Consider the following 20,302-nt stretch of genomic DNA (forward strand, 5'->3'; position numbering starts at 1 on the left):
GGAATACAGCTTTTGTTCAGTTTTTTTCTGTTAAACTCTGTGAGACAGGAAAACTGTCTCTTATACTCTTCATTTTCTACTGTTGTAGAATGGAGGCAAAATGTGTGAAAATGTGGCTATATTTCAGTTCAACTGTTTTAAGACGGGAAATGATATGTAATTACTATTTCAAGACATCTGACCAGGCAGGGAACTGATGATACATATGCTCTGATATGATGAAATATTAGAGTTCAAGAAAATTCTATGGACTCATTAACCATACCAAATGGCTTTGCTTTGGGTTCAAAAATCACGATAAATACCATTGAGTTTGAAATATTTTTTATTATAACTTCATTCATTTCTTTCTCTTGCATTTGGCATACAGCTTGAACATCACTAAAGTTATGCCATCACTGCCCTCTACTGGTAATTAAACAAAACATGCTACACACAAATAAGAATGCATTCCCAAAGCGAAAAAGATATGGCAGAATGAAAACAGTGAAACATAGATATAGATGGCTTGGGCTCGTATAGGTAGCCCACAGTGTCAACGTGTTGTATTCCCTGTCAAGCAGAGCATCCTCTCTAATTACTGTGTGTAATACAGCAGTTCCAGCAACAAGAGCGGGTGAGTGGGTGAGTGGGGGGGGGAGTGATGGTGGGATGAGAGGGGCCAGGTGACTCATCCTCAGCTCACAGGAGCGATGCTTTGAGGTCACCATGAGGGCAACACTTCAAAAGGTGAGCGTCTCGTTTACAGTAAAGAGACGTATGTTCCTTAAGAGCTTACTAACAGGCTGCTGCTTGGAATAACCAAAGCTGTTTGGGCTGCTTTCTTTCTTCTGGTTCTACCGAAATGTTCCACTCATTAACTGAGGTTTATACATTGATTTAGCAAAAGGTCTTTGCAGCTATGAGATTCATACATGGGGGTGGGCGATTCATGGGAGCACATTCCTTTTCTTCATTCTTCTTTTAGATTTAAGTATGATCTGACGATATTTCACTGGGCACTCAACTCACAACGGAGTGGTGTCATACATGCCATGTATAGCTCGACGCTGGTACGCTGGTCGATCATGCTGTTGCGATATGTGTGTTACAAATTTACTGAATATTTCATCTAGTTCCTATTTGGAGAACAAAATTCGACTGTTCACAGCCACCCAACAAAATTATGTGGCAATTTTTAAAGATGTGTGTTTTTTCATGAGATGTCATATTAGGAATACATGTTCAAAACAATGGCTGATGGTGTGAACTATAAACACAGGTAAATATGATAAATGGTTAAACTATATCACAGTCAGATAAACATAAAACAAATTAACTAGATTGGCACTTAAATTGGCACAATACATGGAAAAGAACATTTTATAATCAGTAGCACTATACACCTTTAAAAGGATTGTGTACCAGTGAAGTGCTTGATTGTTGTATAGCATGTGGGAAGGCTCTAGTCACCATATATAAAAATAAATATATACGTATATGTATGTGTACTGTAACTGAAATGCTCAGACTTTGAGTCTCAACATCTCAAAACAAATTTGTATTAAATGGCAAATGAAAACAATATGAAAAAACAAGGTTTATAAAAATAGTAAGAGATGTGTAAATATTTTGTGCTGAAAGATGCTTCCAAGTAGCAGAAAGCAACATGCAATACAATGGTACTAATGTATGTTTGAAGCAATTAAATGTGGTCATATCTTCTGTCGGTTATCAAAGCCTGCCCATTCACCTAGTCACTCCCTCCACACAGCTTCAACAAAAGTTTCTTGTAGTCTCCTGAAGTGTCACCCTGTCATGTAAACCATCAAAAAAAAACATGTCAAATATTTTTAAATGTTCAGTTCCTCCAGCTACACAATCAATGACTCCACTCTAGAAAGTCTGCAAGGATTGCTAAAATGCTGGCCTTTTTTATGTGGTACATGATTTCTTAACACATACTGTTGTGGTGGTACAACAGTATGCACAAGATGCCAAACATGAACACTTCGGTCTAGCCATCTAGGTACATAGTTTGAAGGCAAAATATGGCTTACATGTACCATGGAAATCCAGAGTTCTCACGAGAGCACAATGGAATTGCTCTCTGCCAATGAGCAACGATGCACATTACTTTTACCCCTTGCATCCCGTGGAACCAATCAAATCGGTGTATCTGATATAGGCGGGCCAGAGGCGAGCTAAACTGATGATGACAGCGCTGTAACGTTGGAGGTCAGTAAATAATTGATCGTAGTGTTATCCAATTGCGTTGAAGTCCGGAATCATTCAGCGTAAACATTGGTCTAGTGTTATCCAATTGCGTGCAGTGAGATTTTCAAATGCATGCTTGGTGCCGCCCCTCGAGTTGGGCCATTACATTGTTCGTGGCCAGACCCCTTAATCTTTCTAGATTATCAGGGTCTGGATTTTCCAGGCTAGTTTACATATACTATTGCATACAACTTTAATGTAATTATATGGCTGACTTTAATTGTAACAAATAGCACTCACAGAGAATACGTTTATTCAGCTTGGCCTACTAGTATAGAGTGCTGACCAACTGCAAAACGCACAAATATTAACATTAACTTTTATTAAAAGGCGTAATCACTCAAAGGGTCCTATCTTCCGACCTGGCACACCATCATCATGACGGATAAAAGTGATTAGGCGAGGCGAGAGGCAAATATGAAGCACAGCTGAAGACGCATGTCGTTGACTATGAGACCATGGTGAAGTTAGTTTCACTTTGCCAATGAGTTCAAAAAATAGACGAGTGCAAATGCGTGTGGACTATACTCTGCTAGGTTTTAGTAAAGCATGGTTTGGTGGAATAACTGTTCCATATGGTCTCGCATGCAAGCAGATTCCTTCAAATGCGCCGCTTACTATCAAAATACCGATGCACTGTTTGAAGTTGCGCTGCGTGCTGTTAAAGGGAATGACAGATGTTATTCTCATTGGTTTAAAGATAAATCAACTAGGTTTTTGCTTCTTTTTCGCTGGCTCTGTCATGACGAATGTCTGAGAAACTCCATCGCTACCTTGTTCTAGCCGGTGCCTGGCGTGTATGTGTATTTACAGTTAAGAACAAAATGATTCATACCCCTGGCAAATACTGATTTAAAGTTGATTTTCTCTTGACCAATATGTTTGTTCTGACTGAAAATGACACTGCCACATGCCAAAAGGTTTTAAGACAATGTGGTAGAAGCATGGAATCAAAAAAATAAGTTTTTTTGTCTTTTTTTAAACATTTTTATGAAAATTGGTGTGTCCAAAATTATTCATACCCTTTTTTAACAATCACTGGAAACATCTTTATTTGCATTCACAGCTCTCAAAATGGCTCATATAATACCTACCAAGCCTGTCAATCTTTAGACTGTCATGATAGGGCCCACAATGTCAGTCATGCACAGTTTAAGAAATGTTCCTGACCGCTTGGGGGTGCCAAACTACAAAGCTCCTGAAAACCTTTGTAGTCATTGTAGCATAGTCTCTGAAATCTGATGTGCATGAACGTTGTATAAACGGTGTGTCTGTATTCTTGCTTGCTACTTTAACAACCGAAAATCGTCTCTGCACTGGTGCATAGTTCAAAAGGGTTGTTCTTTTGTTTCTTAATTAATCATGTGTGTGTTTTGGGCGTAACATCCATTAAAACAATGGCAGTGACATCTGCCATTCCCTTTAAGAATAAAGTACGCAAAATCAAACAGTGTATTATTTGGTATTATGGCGACGAATGAGTGCATAGGGAATCTGCTTGCACGCGAAACTATGTATGCAACAGCAGGGAGGTTAACAGAGGTTAGAGGAGATTTATTTGGTTCCCACTACTGACCAGTTAAACTGTGAGAGCCAGGGCACTGACATAGGCTGCACTCACTCTGATTTGGAAAATGGACAAGAATATTAAGAGTTGTCTTTGCCTTTCATTACCAATTTGCAAATGCATTGTGAGATGAATTTCGTAATATCTTTATTCTAATTATGTTTCCCATTGTAGCCTAATCGTGTAGTTTCTAATGTTTTGCATGGATGTGCGCTGGTGCGCGTTCATGGAGGATAGAAGGATGGTGCGTTGTGCACCCACCAATATGACTGGACAATGCGCTCTTAAAATAACATATAAACAACTCGCCATAGACTTCTGACCAGGTTCCTCTTGGTCAGTGGCGTAATGCGTTTTATGTGGTGTACGATAGCAATTACCACACCCCTGGGCGCATTGTTTAAAAAATAGACGTGCAAAATAATAAAATAAACTTTGCACCGGGTGGAAAACGAGTTTCACGCCATGCAAAATAGGGACCAATGGGTTTAAAGTGACAGTGCATCATTTACAAATGAGTTAAACAGCATCAAATGAGTAGTATTTATTAATAATATGAAAGTGTTTTACTTTTACCTTTGTGGTTACTCATTACTTTTGTAATTTAAGCTTTAGTCTTTAGGGAGAAAAAATACTTTTTAATCGTGATTAATCTAGATCAATTCATATCAAAATATGAGCTTAATTAGTTGATCTTTTAATTGTTTGACAGCCCTACTAAAAACCTGTTTGTGACTAGCAGAGTGTGGCCTACATGCATCTGCACTCACCTATTTGAACTCATAGGCAAAGTGAAACTAACTTCACTGTGGTCTCATAGTCAACAACAAAACAGTTCTACACAGTTACCTACTTTCACTATTGACTGACAAGGGGTTACAATCGAAACAACCTGAAAAAAAGCAACACTTACCCCAATAATATTTGACTGATTATTAGCAGGTTTTTCTTGATAAGTGGCATTATCATTTTTAGTAGCGCTGAAATAGCAATTTTTGATCATGCGCCTGACCACACCTATTATTTTCATTGGCATGCCTGTAGGGGCGCAATGTTCATTTGACAGCTTGTCAACTCGGCGCTTAGCGGAATAAGGATCACTGTGTTTGGTGTAAGCTGGGAACAAGATACGATGTGCCGAGTTTAAGATAGGGCCCTTCAACACTGGGCAGTATACTATATAATAATCAGTAGGGATAAAAAGAGAAATGTCAGCAATGGGAAACTGGTGAGGTCTGAGGAGAAGATGACTCACACTGATGGCGTTGTAGAGAGACTTCCCATAATTCCTCACATACTCCTGTCGGATATCCTGCATGTCCACCTCGGAGCGGGTCACCATGACACGAATCAGAGTCCGGTCTTTGGTTCCAGCGCCCTGCGTACATTACAGTAGTTATGTATTACAGTAGAGTGCAAGGCTTTAAAGACACGCACATTTAAAGATCATACACAGGCACAAGTGGGAGTGCTCTCCCTTACCTTCATAGCCTTGTGCAGCCTCTCAGCAAAGTAACCAGTTGTGTTCTTGATGCACTTAACTAAAAAGGGAAAACAGAATGAATCTGGCATGTACTTCTCATCTCCCGAAAAGGCCATGGCCCATGGGTAGTAGGAGTCAATGCAATTCAGTGGAAAGCCATTGATACAGTATATGCTCTCAGCATGCAACACCACTAGACTTCACTGTAACTGGGCTGAGTACACACCTTTAAGGCCAGAATTTCTTACTACAGTACATAATTAGCAAACCAATTAGTACACCGCAATTGCCTGCCAGTACATTCAGGACAATGATCTGTCTGTCAATCATCCAGTCCAATTAGTGCATGAGCGGGGGAAGGGACTTTGGGGTGTGTCTGAAATGCCAATCTCATGAAATATTGTGTCCATTTAATAATTAAAAAGTCTTCAAAGAGTTGAAGACATTGAGTAGTTATTGTTTGGAATCATTTGTAGATACACTGCAAAAAACTGCTTATCTAATAAAATCTAACCAAGATTATTAGTCTTATATCAAGATAAAAATAACTAGTTTGTTTTGTTTTCAGTATAAAAGAGACTTACCTAGTTCTTTCTCGTGAAATCATTTGACTTAAAATAAGTCAAACCTCTCTTAAATTAAGACATCTCATCCTGAAAACAAGCAAATTTTTCTGCCAGTGCGTTAAGCAAATTTGTCCTAAAAACAAGCAAATTTGTCTGCCAGTGCGTTAAGTAAATTTGTCTTGATAAGACTCCTTAAAATAAGTCAAAGTCTTCTTAAATTAGGTCAAAATGATCTTTCGAGAGAGCACTTGGTAAGTCTTTTCATACTAAAAACAATACAAAATAGATTTTTTGATATTATTATAAGATTAATAACACTTGGTTAGATTTCATTTTTTGCAGTGTATTAGTATAAACAATAATAATAGACAATAAATGAATAAACACCGCAAATTAAAAAGAACGCCATGCACAAAAAACAACAGACAAACTGGATTACAACAGGTGGACCTCGAGCAAGAAGATTCTTCTTTAAAACCCTCCCTAATAGATTATGAAATTACACGTTTAATGGCATCACTAAGCTGAAATTACATTTTTACTCAAGAGGTAAGACAGCATTCTTAACAGCTACTAATTATGTAATTTCAGATCACTGACATAATGGAAATTTAGGTGTACATAGTTCAGCCAAATAGATAATCTAAAAAGTTTCATCATACAACTGGTTTCTTGAGTGAGGTCCAAGTGTATTGACTAGAAAACAAAATCTCGTGGGCCATTGAACAAGGGGAACTAGCCTGAATAGGTGTTTAAGTGTCAGAGGCTTGTAGTGCATTGAACTGTATACATGTGTACTGTAGGTCTGAGAGCAACTTATCTGTTCTCTTGCTGCCATCAATTTTCTTCTCACATGCCTAAAGGGTTTGCCTTACACCCAACTAACTCTTATTTGATACCTTAAACACATCACACTACTATTAAGTAGTATTAAAGTAGGCCATTTTATATATGCAGCAGACATGATGTATATATGATACATGATCCGTCTCCTTTGTGAAATGCCCCACTAGATGTATAAAAGCAAAGCCGTTTACCCTGCACAGAGCCAGCAAAGTGTGGCACAGCAGGAAAAACAAGGAATAGTAATTATTGATGGGTACTGTAAAAACAACAAAATAATTCCTTGTACATTGTAATATTTTTTTGTTAACAAAAGATCTTAAGATAATCATTAATGTGCTTCCTCAAGCACACAGCATTGCAAAACATTTATGTTCATTCTCATTGAGTCCTTTAACATATTGTTTGGCTACAGTTATATATTTTTGCTGTGTTTATGTGTCTTTGTGTGTGCATGAGCACTGGACATGCACAGCTAGATGTGCTGTACAGCTGGATGTTCAGAGTGCCCTTACCAACAGCCACCATGCCACTCTCAAGGTCACCAGACATCTCTCTGCCGATGCTCTTCTCAATGTCCCTGCCACACATCTGCTGGTACTCATGAAATACTGTACACAAACACAGAGAGGGAGAGAGAGAGAGAGAGAGAGAGAGAGAGAGAGAGAGAGAGAGAGAGAGAGAGAGAGAGAGAGAGAGAGAGAGTCACTCATTTCTCCGTTAATATGACTGTTCAGTGGTTGAAGGTAGGCTCAAACAGTTGTTTGTTGACTTACACTGTAATCAGATCTAAAGCTGAGCTAGGATGAGAATTCAAATCACATAAAACATGTACTTAAATTACAACAGAGAGACAAGAGGCTAATTGAAAAAAATACTTTCACATTAACTAAACTTACTAGTTAAACATTTAATAGTTTACTATAATCTGTGATAAAAAAAAAAAAAAAAAAAAAAAAAAAAAAAAAAAATAGCCACCAACTGTGGGGGGAAATAAAGCACACCTACCAAGTCTCCCCAACCCAGTGTTTATACATTGTGTTTAAGTACTCACACACAAAATCTTTACATAATTCACAATTTCTAAACTCGGCGCTCTAACTGGCTGTATCAGCAAAGTGTGGATACAAGCATGCTAGGACAGGACTAGTCTAGGACAGCGTCGACAAATTGCTGGGGGGAAAATCTGATAAACAGTAATGGGAGCTGAAGACTTCCTAAAGCGGAAGTTGCTCATGCTAAAGAGGAAGAACACACCGACAACTATGGCTATGCTGAATATCTCCCTTATTGAAGAGATTCTATGGCTATGCTGAATATCTCCCTTACTGAAGAGATTCTATGGCTATGCTGAATATCTCCCTTACTGAAGAGATTTTGTGCACCCGTGTTTCACAGTACCTGCTCTGAGGTGAGGTTTGCTCCGAGCACACAGAATGGCGTTGAATTTGGATTCATCTGTGCCCAGCTTGTTTTCTCCAGCAGCATAGAGACTCTACAAGACAAGACATTGCCATTGCTTGGGACCAACAGAAATACAAATAAAGGAATATGTATTGTGTAATGACCGCAACTAATGTGTTCTTGGACTATAACAATACAAATTGTCAATTCCAGTACCTTACGATGAGAAATAAATTAGACCTCACCTGTGCATCTTGCTTAGCCAGAGATATGTCCACATTTTCGCTTTCATCACGGTTGCCCTTTGAACATAAACAAGCCCTTGTAATTGGCACTCTATTCCTTTTCCCCAAACAATGTGTTCTTTCCTTTTCTTTATCTCCTGATGTTTTTCTTTTCAGACCATATGTTTTATCTGAATCTGTCCTGAGGTAAAAGCAGTATCTCTTGGTGCAGGTTATTGATGAGATATCATCACAATACTGAAACCCAGGATGTAAATGCGTTTACAGTTACCCTGTTTTGATGGAGATGTCAGAATGAATAAGAAATTAAGCCCTACTATTAATAAACGATTAAATACTTTGATCATATGTGTTTTGTGCTCCATCTGACAGCTGGAGGTAGGTTAACCAAACCTGACAGTGCCACCCCATCTACACTTATGACCACTGCATTAACCGTGGCCTGGTAACCTAAAAAAAACAGGAACTTGTTTGAATTACGCATGTCCCAGTTGGGGACTGATCAGAATCAATTTAACAGTTGAGGATTGGACATTTGGATGTTGTAAAGAAAACGAAAGCTCTTACACCACAGGTAGAAGAGTATTTCTTACGCAATATTTCTTGCCATTGAAAGAGAGCCTTTGTAACTTAAAGTGAAGAATTCTATAAATATTTCCAAATAACTTGAACAAAAAGGATCCAACTGCAGTTTCTTGAAATTAAGCTGATTTTCTTATTGTAAATTTCGTTTTCCTATACCACCTCTCCTCATACTTTACAGATTGCATTGGTAGGAAATTTCAAAAGGCTTATATCTCATGGCAAAACGTCAGCTCGGCTAACATTGCAAGGCTGCAGTTAAGATAGAAAAAATGAATAAGCACCATCAAAGCCACTCACACATTGCATTCTTTCATTGGATCATACTTCATTTTGTTTCAAATAAACATGCCAGTGTTAATGAGTGTAATGTATACCTGAGCAAGAGACACCAGGAGTCTACGGAAATGACCTGAGGTATCGCCAGTGATGGCATCCTCCAGTTTCTTCTTGTACTCTGAAATAAATTAATATCTTAGTTAGCATATGAATATATATGAAGATTTGCATGGGGATCTTGTGGTGTTATGGGAGTTACACATTTCTAAACCATACCTGTTTTGTAGACCTGATTGATTTCTCGAATCTCTGCGTTGGATCGAGAGGACAGAATCTCGATAAGGCAGGCCTCATCAGTTCCAGCTCCCTGCACAGAAAACCAACACTTATCAAGATATTTGTGTTTTAATCATCAATTCCTTACTCAGATAACTAAACAAAAACAGGGACACTTAAACATTGATAATGACCCCCCCCCCTTTTTTTTTGACACCACAACTGTCAGTTTGTTGTGCTAGAAAATGCTCCAAACCACAAAACCATATATAACCAACATTCATCCTGAAAGTCTTTTGATATATGTCTTTGCTTTGAGTACAGATGAAAATGAGCTTATTTCCATAACAAATTACCTACAGGAATAACTAATTTAAATAAAGAGCTGTAGTTTGCATTGTTTGTATTTTCCCCAGCTTTACAGCTCAACAAACCCAATGAAGTGTATAACATGAGTATAAGAGCAGAACATGAATAGGCAGTGGCTCCTTTCCAGTGCTTGTATTCACATCTTGACTCATAATATGCCTAGGGAATCCATTAGAACCTTAATAATTGATTGTTTTAAAATAAGGTAAACATGCTTTGTATAAACATCTCCATATGGTTTAACCATGGCATGTTATCCCCACGATACCCAGGCACAAATGAGTTTACATTTTCAAGTTGGTAAGCTAGTTTTGCAGAGCCATGCAATATGTATGTATATTTCAAAATATCTAAAATCTAAAGACAACCATGAGAAAAGTGGCCTGACTAACTAACTGCAAACATCTAACAGTAAACATTCTGTGTATTGTGAAATGCTGCTGATGAACATTGATTGCGATTATTGCCTTTCATTACCCTATGCGTACAAATAATATGTAGCTTCAGCTCTACAGACAGTAAACAAGAAATAACTAGATCAACTCTAGCAATTGCCAAAACACCTTCACTTTCATATAGTGTGAGACCACAGTCTTGCAGTCCCAACAAGAAATATTGTGACTGTTAGCTGTGGCTTTTTTTCACAGTAAGGTCTGCAAACTCTCTTTCACACAATGTTTGCTGCATAATAGAAGATCAACTGCACTCATACTGAAATATGTTCATGGTGACTGCAATATAATGTTTTCATGTTGCTAAGGACTTCAATAAATGCTTTGAGAGGTCAACAGATTCTTCAGGAGTGCAACTTGTGCTTCAGTGGACCCCTCTGACCTTAATGGCTTCATGAAGTTCGGACGCATCAAACTGGGCAGGAGTCTTCAACATGGCCAGCACAAGCCTCTCAAAGTTCCCCGAGAGCTCAGACTTCAGGTCTTTAATCAGATCCTGAAATTGGGAAGATGAACAAGTTGGAGTTATCAGCTGGGCTCCTTTGAGGCTATTCTGGGCTCATGACCAAAATAGGAGGTGAGGGGCTCAGATGTCGTTCCAGTCAAACTGAAAGTAACCCCCACCTGTTGTTTAACTGTAAGACTTCAATTAATGTTGACATGATTCCAACAATTAACTTTGATTCCTGTTTTAGACTGAGTCTACATCTACATTGGCACAAATAAGACACACTGCTTTTTGAGGTATATGAGGTATGAATAATATAATGAGGTATAAATCTATAATGTTGGCTATTGTCAATTATACTGAGAGTATCACCTTTCCATAGGCAGTCTTGAATGTTACCAGGAGAGGAACGCGCTGCCTGTTTGAGCGACTGCCAAGTAGATTAATAATGGCGGCCTCATCGGTCCCTGTTAAAATCAATGTAATAACAATTAAAATAGCTTATAATAATTTCTTGATTCTCCCTCTTTGTGAAGTTTGACAAAATGTACGCAGAGATAGGTTTGTAATTCTAACACACATCACATGAAAATTAAAAACAGGATAAGTAAACAATATTGTGCTACAACAACAGTTTGCATACATAATGACAGACTGAACTTGATTAACTGTAGTAACATTCTTGCATACTTGATCTTGACTTTGGGACAAGACTCTTACTCACCAAAACCTTTCATGGCTTTTCTTAGAACCTCCACATCTTTCAAAGGATCAGCTCCTGGAAAGTCCTGGATGGTCCCCCTGAATCCTCTCTAAAGATTAAAAAAAAAAAATCTTGAATAGCACTCAGTAGCACTCAAAAATATCTTTGCATTTGACCAGTAGTGATCTTGGCTTTTAATAGAAATTACTCTGGAACACATTTGCTTAGCATCTACATCATCTTCAAAGCATATCAAACAGCAACATACAAAGCAGGACATTTCTTTGATACCTGCAAATGACTGTATGCCTTAAACTCTAAAGCGCTTAAACTTCTGAATAAATATATTATGGTCTCTAATTCAGGTGCTTACATGGATGGCAGGAGCGGCAGGAGCGCCTCCTCCATAGCCTGGCATGGAGGGATTAGGTGAAGGCACTTGGGGGTAGGCTGGCATGGACGGGTTTGGCGATGGTGCTTTGGGGTATCCGGGCATGGATGGGTTCATGCCTGGTACACCAGGATAACCTGGCATTGGCTGGCCTGCTGGTGGTCCACCTGGGTAGCCCATCCCAGGGCCTTGAGGCATACCTTGTCCTGGCTGGGGGTACAGGCCATAGGGCTGTTGGTTAGGGGGAGGGGCACCAAAGCCCCCAGGCTGTGGGTTAGGATACCCACCGGCAGGTGAGATCTGGTTGGCCTGTGTGATGAAATTTGCATGCACATACAAAGAGCACAGGGTTGGAAAGGAGGAGGGCAAGCAGAGAACAGATCTGTACAGATTACAGAATGAAAAGCACAGGACAGGTTACAGATGTTACTAGGCGCTGAGATGGACAAACTGACAGGGATGGGAAAGGAAATGGGCTGACAAGACCTTTTGACAAAATTATTGCTCTGGCTAATTAAAAGCCATTGAAGTCTGCAGCATCTGCATCAAGTGTCACAGAAGATAACAGCTTTGCTTCACATACAGTTAATTTGACTTTGAGTGAGCCAAAGAAAAGAGGAGGGATTTGATGCAATTTCCTGCAATTGTCTGTTTCATGCACATGGTACATGATGAAACAATTACTCCTGAGGCCGATTAGCTACGATGAACATGGGAAGGGGATCACTGCGATAACTGGGGAGGACTATTTTAAACTTACCATTCCTGGCATGCCGGGAGCATTAAATCCAGGGTTTGACACACTGTCAAGCCCAATAGAGGGAACACCCCACCCTCCTAAAAGGACAAAGTAAAGCAAAAAGGACTGTTGGTTAGCACTACCTACAGACTAACAGTTGGTGCTGTAAAGTAAAAGCTGATAGGAAATGTTATAAATGTTACTTGCAGGCAAATTTAAACAGAGCTAGTAAAGAATAGTCAATTACATTATAGCCACGAGCAAGATTAGCTGGTTTACTGCACTGAATAAACAAAGCAGCTAGGGAGTGGATGGTACACGGTTGCCTCCCAACAGTGTCTGTTTTGATGACACACAGTTTAACTTAATACGTTCCATATGATCCTTGGCAAGAAGTAGGGAAACACTTTCGAAAAGTAAGGCTATTCAGGTAGTGGGAAATTGTTTGTGGGATGACCTGGAGCAATGTCTGCTCCTCAATGTCTTATTTAGAACCTGTTGGTCAATAAAATACCAGTCAACACTTTTGGGCTCTTAGGCTGTGCATGTGGCTCCAAGGAATGTGGCCCAAAGGTACCTCAGTTACATTAAAGGTCCAGTATGTAGGAAATAATGGAAAATAAACTGTAACCATTCCAAAAATGATCACCATATGTTGTCAGAGAGTAAGGAAACACGATAAATTGAAGTAATGGCTTATTTGACAACATTACTCTAACCCGTAAAACCCATGAAAAAAAATGAGTTACGGGGTGGAATCTCTTGGAATTTTCGTTTATGTTTTGAACGATTCATTCTAGAATAGCGTATTAATAATGGGCTAGCGCGTCCTCCTATTTGGGTTGCCAAATTAGCAAAGGCCAACTGTCAACAGCTGTCAGTTGTAGTCATGAACGCCTACAAGAGGCAGGCAAATTTCCAAAATTAAAACAAGAAACAAATTAAGTGGACATCGGAGGAGCTTCCTGAGATGGTGACGTCTTCGTCAAACGAAGAATATCAAGTCTGACGCAGAGCTGGACATAGGCTATTTCTCCACAACAGGTAGCCTAGGCTAAACTTCATCTGCATCACTAACTTCAGCTAAATATGTTACGTTGGTTAGAGAGGTATGTTTTGTTTAACACTGTTTCCGTAACGTGTAGCTGGGTCATGGTTGGAGAAACGTTAAAGCAGCTGCAGGTCAACTAACGTTAGCTAAGTCTTCATTACATCTGGCAACCCAGAAGAGGCTCGGGTCTGGTAGTCTTGAGAACGTTCACCAGTGTTTTGATTTTGGCCTACAGAACGTTCGGTAACAATCCTACAAATCGCACCTTTAACATCTGCTGCTCATGGACTCCTTGCACACTGCTGGTAGAGGTCTCACCTGATGGAGGCATGGAGGGATATGCGCCAGGCTGTGGAGGGTAGGCGCCAGGCTGGGGTGGATACCCTCCCGCTTGAGGGGGGTAGGCGCCAGGCTGAGGTGGATACCCTCCCGCTTGAGGGGGGTAGGCACCTGGCTGAGGAGGATAACCCCCAGCCTGGGGTGGGTATCCACCCGCTTGAGGGTAACCAGGCTGAGGAGGATATCCTGGGTAACTCATTTTTTACCCTGCAAGGTAGAATTGTGGTGTTTCAATTCAAAGAGAAAAGGCAGGTGTAATACCAGACAATATAGAAACATCACAATAATGCAAGCTAGTGCCAAATCAAACCTGTTAGAGTATGCAGTGTGACTTTAATTGCTGATTTCCACTAGTCAAGTCAAGTTTATTCATTTAGCACATTTCATACACAGAGGTCATTCAATGTGCTTAGTATTTTTGTCTCATGTACTGAACAGTGTCTGGCATTTAACATCCCCATTATCTGCTTCCATATAAAACAGTGTTCAATATTAGTGACCAATGGAATAGAGAGGTATGAGCAATGGAATTTGTGACCAATGGAATAAAGAAGTGAAGGCACTATTCTTATTGGACACACCTATGGCGCAATGTATTGATCCAGTCTCTTCCTGCATTGGTCATAGAAGGGCCACTGTGTCCTCCACTGTGTCTTATCTCTCAGTTACAGCATTTACACAAGGGTGGAGCATACACTATTGCATATTGAACGTCTTTCTGTCTGTCATAACAGCAATAACGAACCTCAACATATGGATTAATCTTATAGGATTGCATGGTAAGATAGTTTTAATGTCGTCTTTAATTAAGACAAATACTTTAGACCCTGAGTCAAAGATGGAAATGTGTCAAAATGTTCTTCTCCGGAAAGACTTTTTGGCCTATAGGGCTACTACTGCACAGGGGCAACATAAAAGGGGGCGTCACGTGGGCTAGTGTTCGCTTACTACTGTCACTAGGCTACGCTAAAACTCGTCTACATGTATTATTAAATGCATGTAATCTGAAGTCGTGTCGAGATGTCCGAGGTTTACTAAGGCTACAGTAGTTTACCGTTTACATTACAGCACCGACGAGCTAGGCTAACGAATCACAACACAATCCATTTTAACTGAAGGAGGAGGAGCGCAGGGCCAGCTCACGACGGTAGGCTAAATTAAATTTAGAGTGGTCCAAAAGTTTGACATTTACCCTAGCCTACATAGTAACACTACATAAAAGTAACCTACTCTAATGGGTACAATACTCGTGCAACAGAAATGGTTGAAAAGGGTAAATTTATTAGCCTACTTACTTGCTGTTGCTGCTGCGTGTCTTCCTGAAACGAACTCTTCAGGAAGAAGACGACAGAATGTGTATTTAGCCAAAGGTGGGTGGGACTCAAACTTTCCGTTCAACTGCAACACCCAGAAATGAATAGCCCTACATTGCATAAATAGCGCCCTTGGATAGGCCTAGAAGAAGCAAAAGAAAAGAAAAACATGTGATTGACAAAGTCACTCAGCTACGTCACATGGGAAAATATGACAAACGACGGGATGAGTAAGCATGAAAACATGCATTATGCTACACTTACCAACGCATTTCACGCCCTAAGATTGCATGTATCGTATGGGATTTGTGTACCATGAGCTATTTCAGGCACATAGAGAGCCGAAGTCCCGCCCCTTCCGTTTGCCTCCATGGGACCTATCTTTCAAAAAAAATTGAACGCCAGTCTGGTCCCGGTTGACTTGTGCCTTGAATTACCCATATGATGTTTGTCCATTTTAAAGACAATTTTTCATGTAAAGACATTTGCAGTTTGTTTCGTAACTATTGAATTACAACATTGTGAAAGATCGTAATTCCAACGACTACAAACCCATCAGTCGCGCTAGTGACGTTAGCTCATTCACAGCCACACTAGCATGCTTTCCTTGCCGAGTCAGAGGATTAAACACATCAGGTAAATTGTATTCGTCCATAGACTGTACATTAGATACTGTTAAGTGACATAGCAGGCAGCAAGATGCAACTGTTAACTAGCATAACAGCAGGGTTGGGTAGTAACGGATTACATGTAATCTGGATTACGTAATCAGATTACAAAAATCAAGTAACTATAATCAGCCCAGATTACAATAAAAAAAATTGTGTAATCATATTACAGTTACATTGTTGGGGATTACCTGATTACATTAAATCATGCAAATAATGCAACTTTTTTACGATAGCCTAGTTATCTTTTAATTTGACAAGCAGTTCATTCAGATGTTCACTTTTTAGACTTTAAGATATAGTTAAGAACAAAAATATTCATACCCCTGGGAAATATTGATTTTCTCTTGACCAATATGTTTGTTCTTAATTAAAATGACACTTGCACATGCCAAAAGGTTGCAAGACAATGTGGTAAAGCATGGAATAAAAAAAAAAGTGTTTTTATCTTTTAACATTTTTATTAAAAATTGTGTGTTCAAAATTGTTCATACCCTTTTTAAACAATCACTGGAAACATCTTTATTTACCACCACCACAGCTCTCAAAATGGTTCATATAATACCCACTAAGCCTCTTTATGTCTCCACAATGATTGTAGACTGCACCTTTTTAGCAGCAATCTGGGTTTTGAGGCAGGAACGATTATATTTGCCATCATCTCTGTTAACCATTTCTTGCCTTGTTTGGCTGTATGTTTTGGATCATTGTGTGGTTTAATGTTCAAATGCTACCTTTTGGGGCAGCCATGGCCTACTGGTTAGGGCTTCGGCCTTTGGGCTTGCCGGTTCGACTTTACGAATTCACAGATTGAAATAAATGCAGAGACCAAATGTCCCTCACGGGATCAAAAAATATACTTACTTACTAACTTACATACTATTGGGGCAGGTCTCTCGGCACACTGCCTGATTTTTTCCTCCTAATCTTAATGTAGCCTCTTGTTTTAGTGTTACCGTTTACTTTGAGAAAGTCACCAGGTCCCCCTGGTTGAAAAACATCCCAAAATAATAATTTTCTCACCCCCACAATGGAAATGGACATGGTGTCATTTGGGTTTAATGCTTCCCTTTTTATGCCAATCTCAGGCCATGTCCCCAGGTCAAAAAAATCCAGTGAAAGCTAGATTCTTTGTCCAGGTGTGCCCTTATAAAGGTTAAGCTGTTTGGAGAAGAGCGGAGAAAAATAGAATGAGAATTCTTTCATCAATTCTGTGGTGGTGCCTTTTACTTAATGGGCATATTTATTGAAGTAATCTAAAAGTAATCCTAGTAATAAGATTACGTTACATGTTTTTGGTAATCCAACTGATTACGTTACTGATTACAAAAATTGCCATGTAATTTGTAGTCAGTAATGGATTATATTTCAAAGTAATCTGACCCAACCCTGCATAACAGCTAATCTTATCGTTTCATTACGTTGGTGACGTACATCGTTTGAGAGGAGAGATGTAGTCCACTGAGCGGATTCGCACAAAACCAACATAACTTTTGAAGTCTATCGAACAACAGTACTTTCTTGACGTGAAAAATTATCTTTTAAATTCACACACATCATATGTGAAATTCGTGTCACAATTCAAACTGGACCAAAAAATAATTGTTATCTCTCCATTAACTCCCGTTCATATTTTTTTGAAAGATAGGTCCCATGGACCGGAAGTAGAAGGGCGTGACTTCAAGTCGGAGCATGCGCAATGTGCCTGTTTAGCCAAACATTGGCTAACTGTCCCGTGTTTCACATGATACAATTCCATGAAAATTAAAGTGAAATGTGAAAGTGAAAAATCATATTGAATATACAACCTCACATCAGGAAAAGTTGGGACATTGTGTAAAATAATATGCAAATCTTGTAAACTCATATTTAGTTGCAAAAAGGACACAGAGACAACATAGGCTATCATATATTAACTATTCCATGGAAAATATATGTTTATTGTGAATTTGATACCAGCAAAAGTTGGGACTATAGGGTAACAAAATGCTGGAAAAGTTGTAATGATAAAGAGAACTAGACTGCATTTCTGGCGGAAACTGCGAAAGTGTGCTTGCCCTGGTCCGGTTGCCAACGTGAGCAGACAGTGGCATACGCCATGCTGAACCTGGCTTGATCCAGGCATTGTAACAGTGCCTTTCAGTGTTGGAGCAGTGGCAATATCTCAAAAGCTCTAGGAGAGGGCTATTCAACTATTGGCTTGCGGGTTGAATGCGGTTCGTTGGATTTTACCTGTGTCCTGCCTTCGAATTTAGCTTCTATGACTAAGATCAAATCAATAAAATAAAACAACAGCAGTTATTGGCTGCAAAAATAAATAATGTCACGCGTCTTGCACCTCTCAAACTGGGCTATCAGGTAGGTAACCTAGAGAAGAATTGAAATTGAAATGTGAAATGTATGAAATATGACTAAGGCATTCAAATGCTGCTTGTTTGTCAGTGTTACGGCCGGCTCGTTTACTGACCGCAACATAAAGGGAAACGGACAACAAAGTTCCAATTTATAATTTATTAAGATTAAGCAACAATAGTAATACCAAACATGATGTGTCTAGGGGGAAGATGAGTGTTGGCGTGCGTGTATGTATGAATGCAATGTCAGCATCAGTATGTAAGATGACTAAATGGTAGACAAAAGAAGACAGAAAGATTAGAGAGAGAGGAGAGAAAGAGTAAAGTGCCAGTGACGAGAGAAAGTCAAAATGGTGCCTGCAAGAGAGATGAAAAGTGGCTCCAGGGGAGGAGAGAAGAACTCCTTATATAACCACACCCTGATGCAGGTGTACACAATCCCTAATTGACCTAATCAGGCCCTACCTGCCCGTGCACTGACCAGGAGAGGCCTGAAGGGGCACAGGGGGTCGTAACACCTCCCTCCCTAAAAAGAGGTTTGCCATAGGAAAACCTCAGCTACCAGTATGGAAACAAAAACTACAGAAGACCTCCTGTGGTCCATTCTTAATCCCGACCCTCTAAACTCACCATCCTGGGCCCTTAGACAGCGAGAGAAGAGAGACAGAAAACACAGTGGCTAAGACTAAAGAAAACATAATTACAAACCCAATGCAATTTATAAACCCCACCCAACATGGAAGATAAACCTTGAAATCAAAAGTAGAACAATCTGAATCATGAACATTAGTTCATTGCAGGGTGAGCGATCACACATACTTTCAAGCATTTTACTCAGAATGACCAAATGGTCATGGATGCGACGTCTCGACACACAAGACCTGTCCTGTCCCCAAGTAGGTTCAATAGATGGACACAAACACAAACCAATTCCCTCACTCAGATCACTACATTCCCACAAATTGAAAATGCAAAAGTGATTACTGGGTGGTACCGACCCACTATCACCACAATGCTGGGCCAAGGAGGAAAAAGGCACATTAGGGAAGAGTGATGGGAATGGCTTCACTAAAGGATCAAACTCAGACACAATACAGCTAAAGTCACTGGTGCCCTCAGTGCAAGTGACACTAACTGGAATTTCCGTAATTTCAAAAAAGGTTTCTGTTACACTAGTCGCACAAGCAACCTTTTCACCCCACAAAATCAGATGCACTCACTGTGACACTATTCACCTGGCCCAATCCAACAATCCAACAAATCATCTACTTGAGTCACAGCAGCAGTAATGATGTTATCCAAATGCCCAAAATCAGAGTTCTCACAAGGGGTCAACTTTTCTGCGATAGAGTCTACACAACCGAGAGCATTCTCAATCTCTGGTTGCAACTCAGTCACTGCTGGTGGCGACACCATGGCAGTACTTCCCCACACATTACATCCAGCTAAATCATTTCCCATTAGTAGGGACACACCTGGCACTGGAAGAGATGGGCACACACCAATAACCACACTACCAGTGACTATCTTGGAGGTCAGTTGAATGTGGTGAAGCGGCAGTTTAGCAAAACTCTCAAACCCTTTTACCAAAACATGTCCCGTCACCGTCTGATCAGATAGGAGTAGAACACCCTCCAACAACAGAGACTGAGCAGCCCCTGTGTCCCTGAGGATGCGGACAGACACCCCATCTTTCTGACCCAGCAGCGACACAACTCCCTCTGAAATAAAAGGTTCATACACAGAATGACTGCTATCAACAATACTATGAGATGGACAGAAATGTCACTAATTCACAACACAAGTTTAACCTCCACTCTCAACAAACACTAAAGTGTGAAAACACCATTAAATATAGCACAAGGTAGCTAGTCTTATTTTTTAAGATAGCAGACAAAAAACGAGGCACAAAAATATCCCAATACTCTTTACAGAACAAAGCACAATCACAAAATTAAGATTACACACAAGCAA

General features: G+C 39.8%; 1 protein-coding gene across 2 annotated transcripts; it reads right to left on the reverse strand.

The window, feature by feature from the left end:
- Positions 1-307: 307 nt before the first annotated feature.
- On the reverse strand, positions 308-15,634 carry anxa11a (annexin A11a). 2 transcript variants are annotated; one of them, XM_076286205.1, is made up of 16 exons: positions 15,571-15,634; positions 15,289-15,448; positions 13,973-14,200; positions 12,625-12,701; positions 11,847-12,074; positions 11,495-11,582; positions 11,143-11,237; positions 10,705-10,818; positions 9,502-9,592; positions 9,324-9,403; positions 8,365-8,421; positions 8,117-8,210; positions 7,231-7,326; positions 5,306-5,364; positions 5,079-5,201; positions 308-1,792 (listed from the first exon to the last, which is right to left on the reverse strand). In XM_076286205.1, exons 3-16 carry the CDS (start codon positions 14,190-14,192, stop codon positions 1,733-1,735), a joined length of 1,482 nt encoding a protein of 493 aa, XP_076142320.1. In that variant the 5' UTR covers positions 14,193-14,200; positions 15,289-15,448; positions 15,571-15,634; the 3' UTR covers positions 308-1,732. The 2 variants fall into 2 exon arrangements, with proteins under 2 accessions (XP_076142320.1, XP_076142319.1); XM_076286204.1 differs by having other exon boundaries at positions 11,847-12,173; positions 15,571-15,633.
- Between the last annotated feature and the right edge of the window lie 4,668 nt (positions 15,635-20,302).

Source organism: Alosa pseudoharengus, unplaced genomic scaffold (assembly GCF_046254945.1).
Source record: "Alosa pseudoharengus isolate Yale_2024_CS ecotype anadromous, Long Island Sound unplaced genomic scaffold, YU_APseudo_1.1 YU_APseudo_1.1_scf_15, whole genome shotgun sequence".
Classification (NCBI taxonomy): Eukaryota; Metazoa; Chordata; class Actinopteri; order Clupeiformes; family Clupeidae; genus Alosa; species Alosa pseudoharengus.

Coding starts and splice junctions, on each gene's coding strand:
- anxa11a (XM_076286204.1), bottom strand. CDS start 14,192: ATGAGTTACCCAGGATATCCTCCTCAGCCTGGTTACCCTCAAGCGGGT. Junction 12,702..13,972: donor TCCCTCCATGCCTCCATCAG/GTGAGACCTCTA, acceptor TTGTCCTTTTAG/GAGGGTGGGGTGTTCCCTCT. Junction 8,422..9,323: donor TCCTGGTGTCTCTTGCTCAG/GTATACATTACA, acceptor TTATGTTCAAAG/GGCAACCGTGATGAAAGCGA.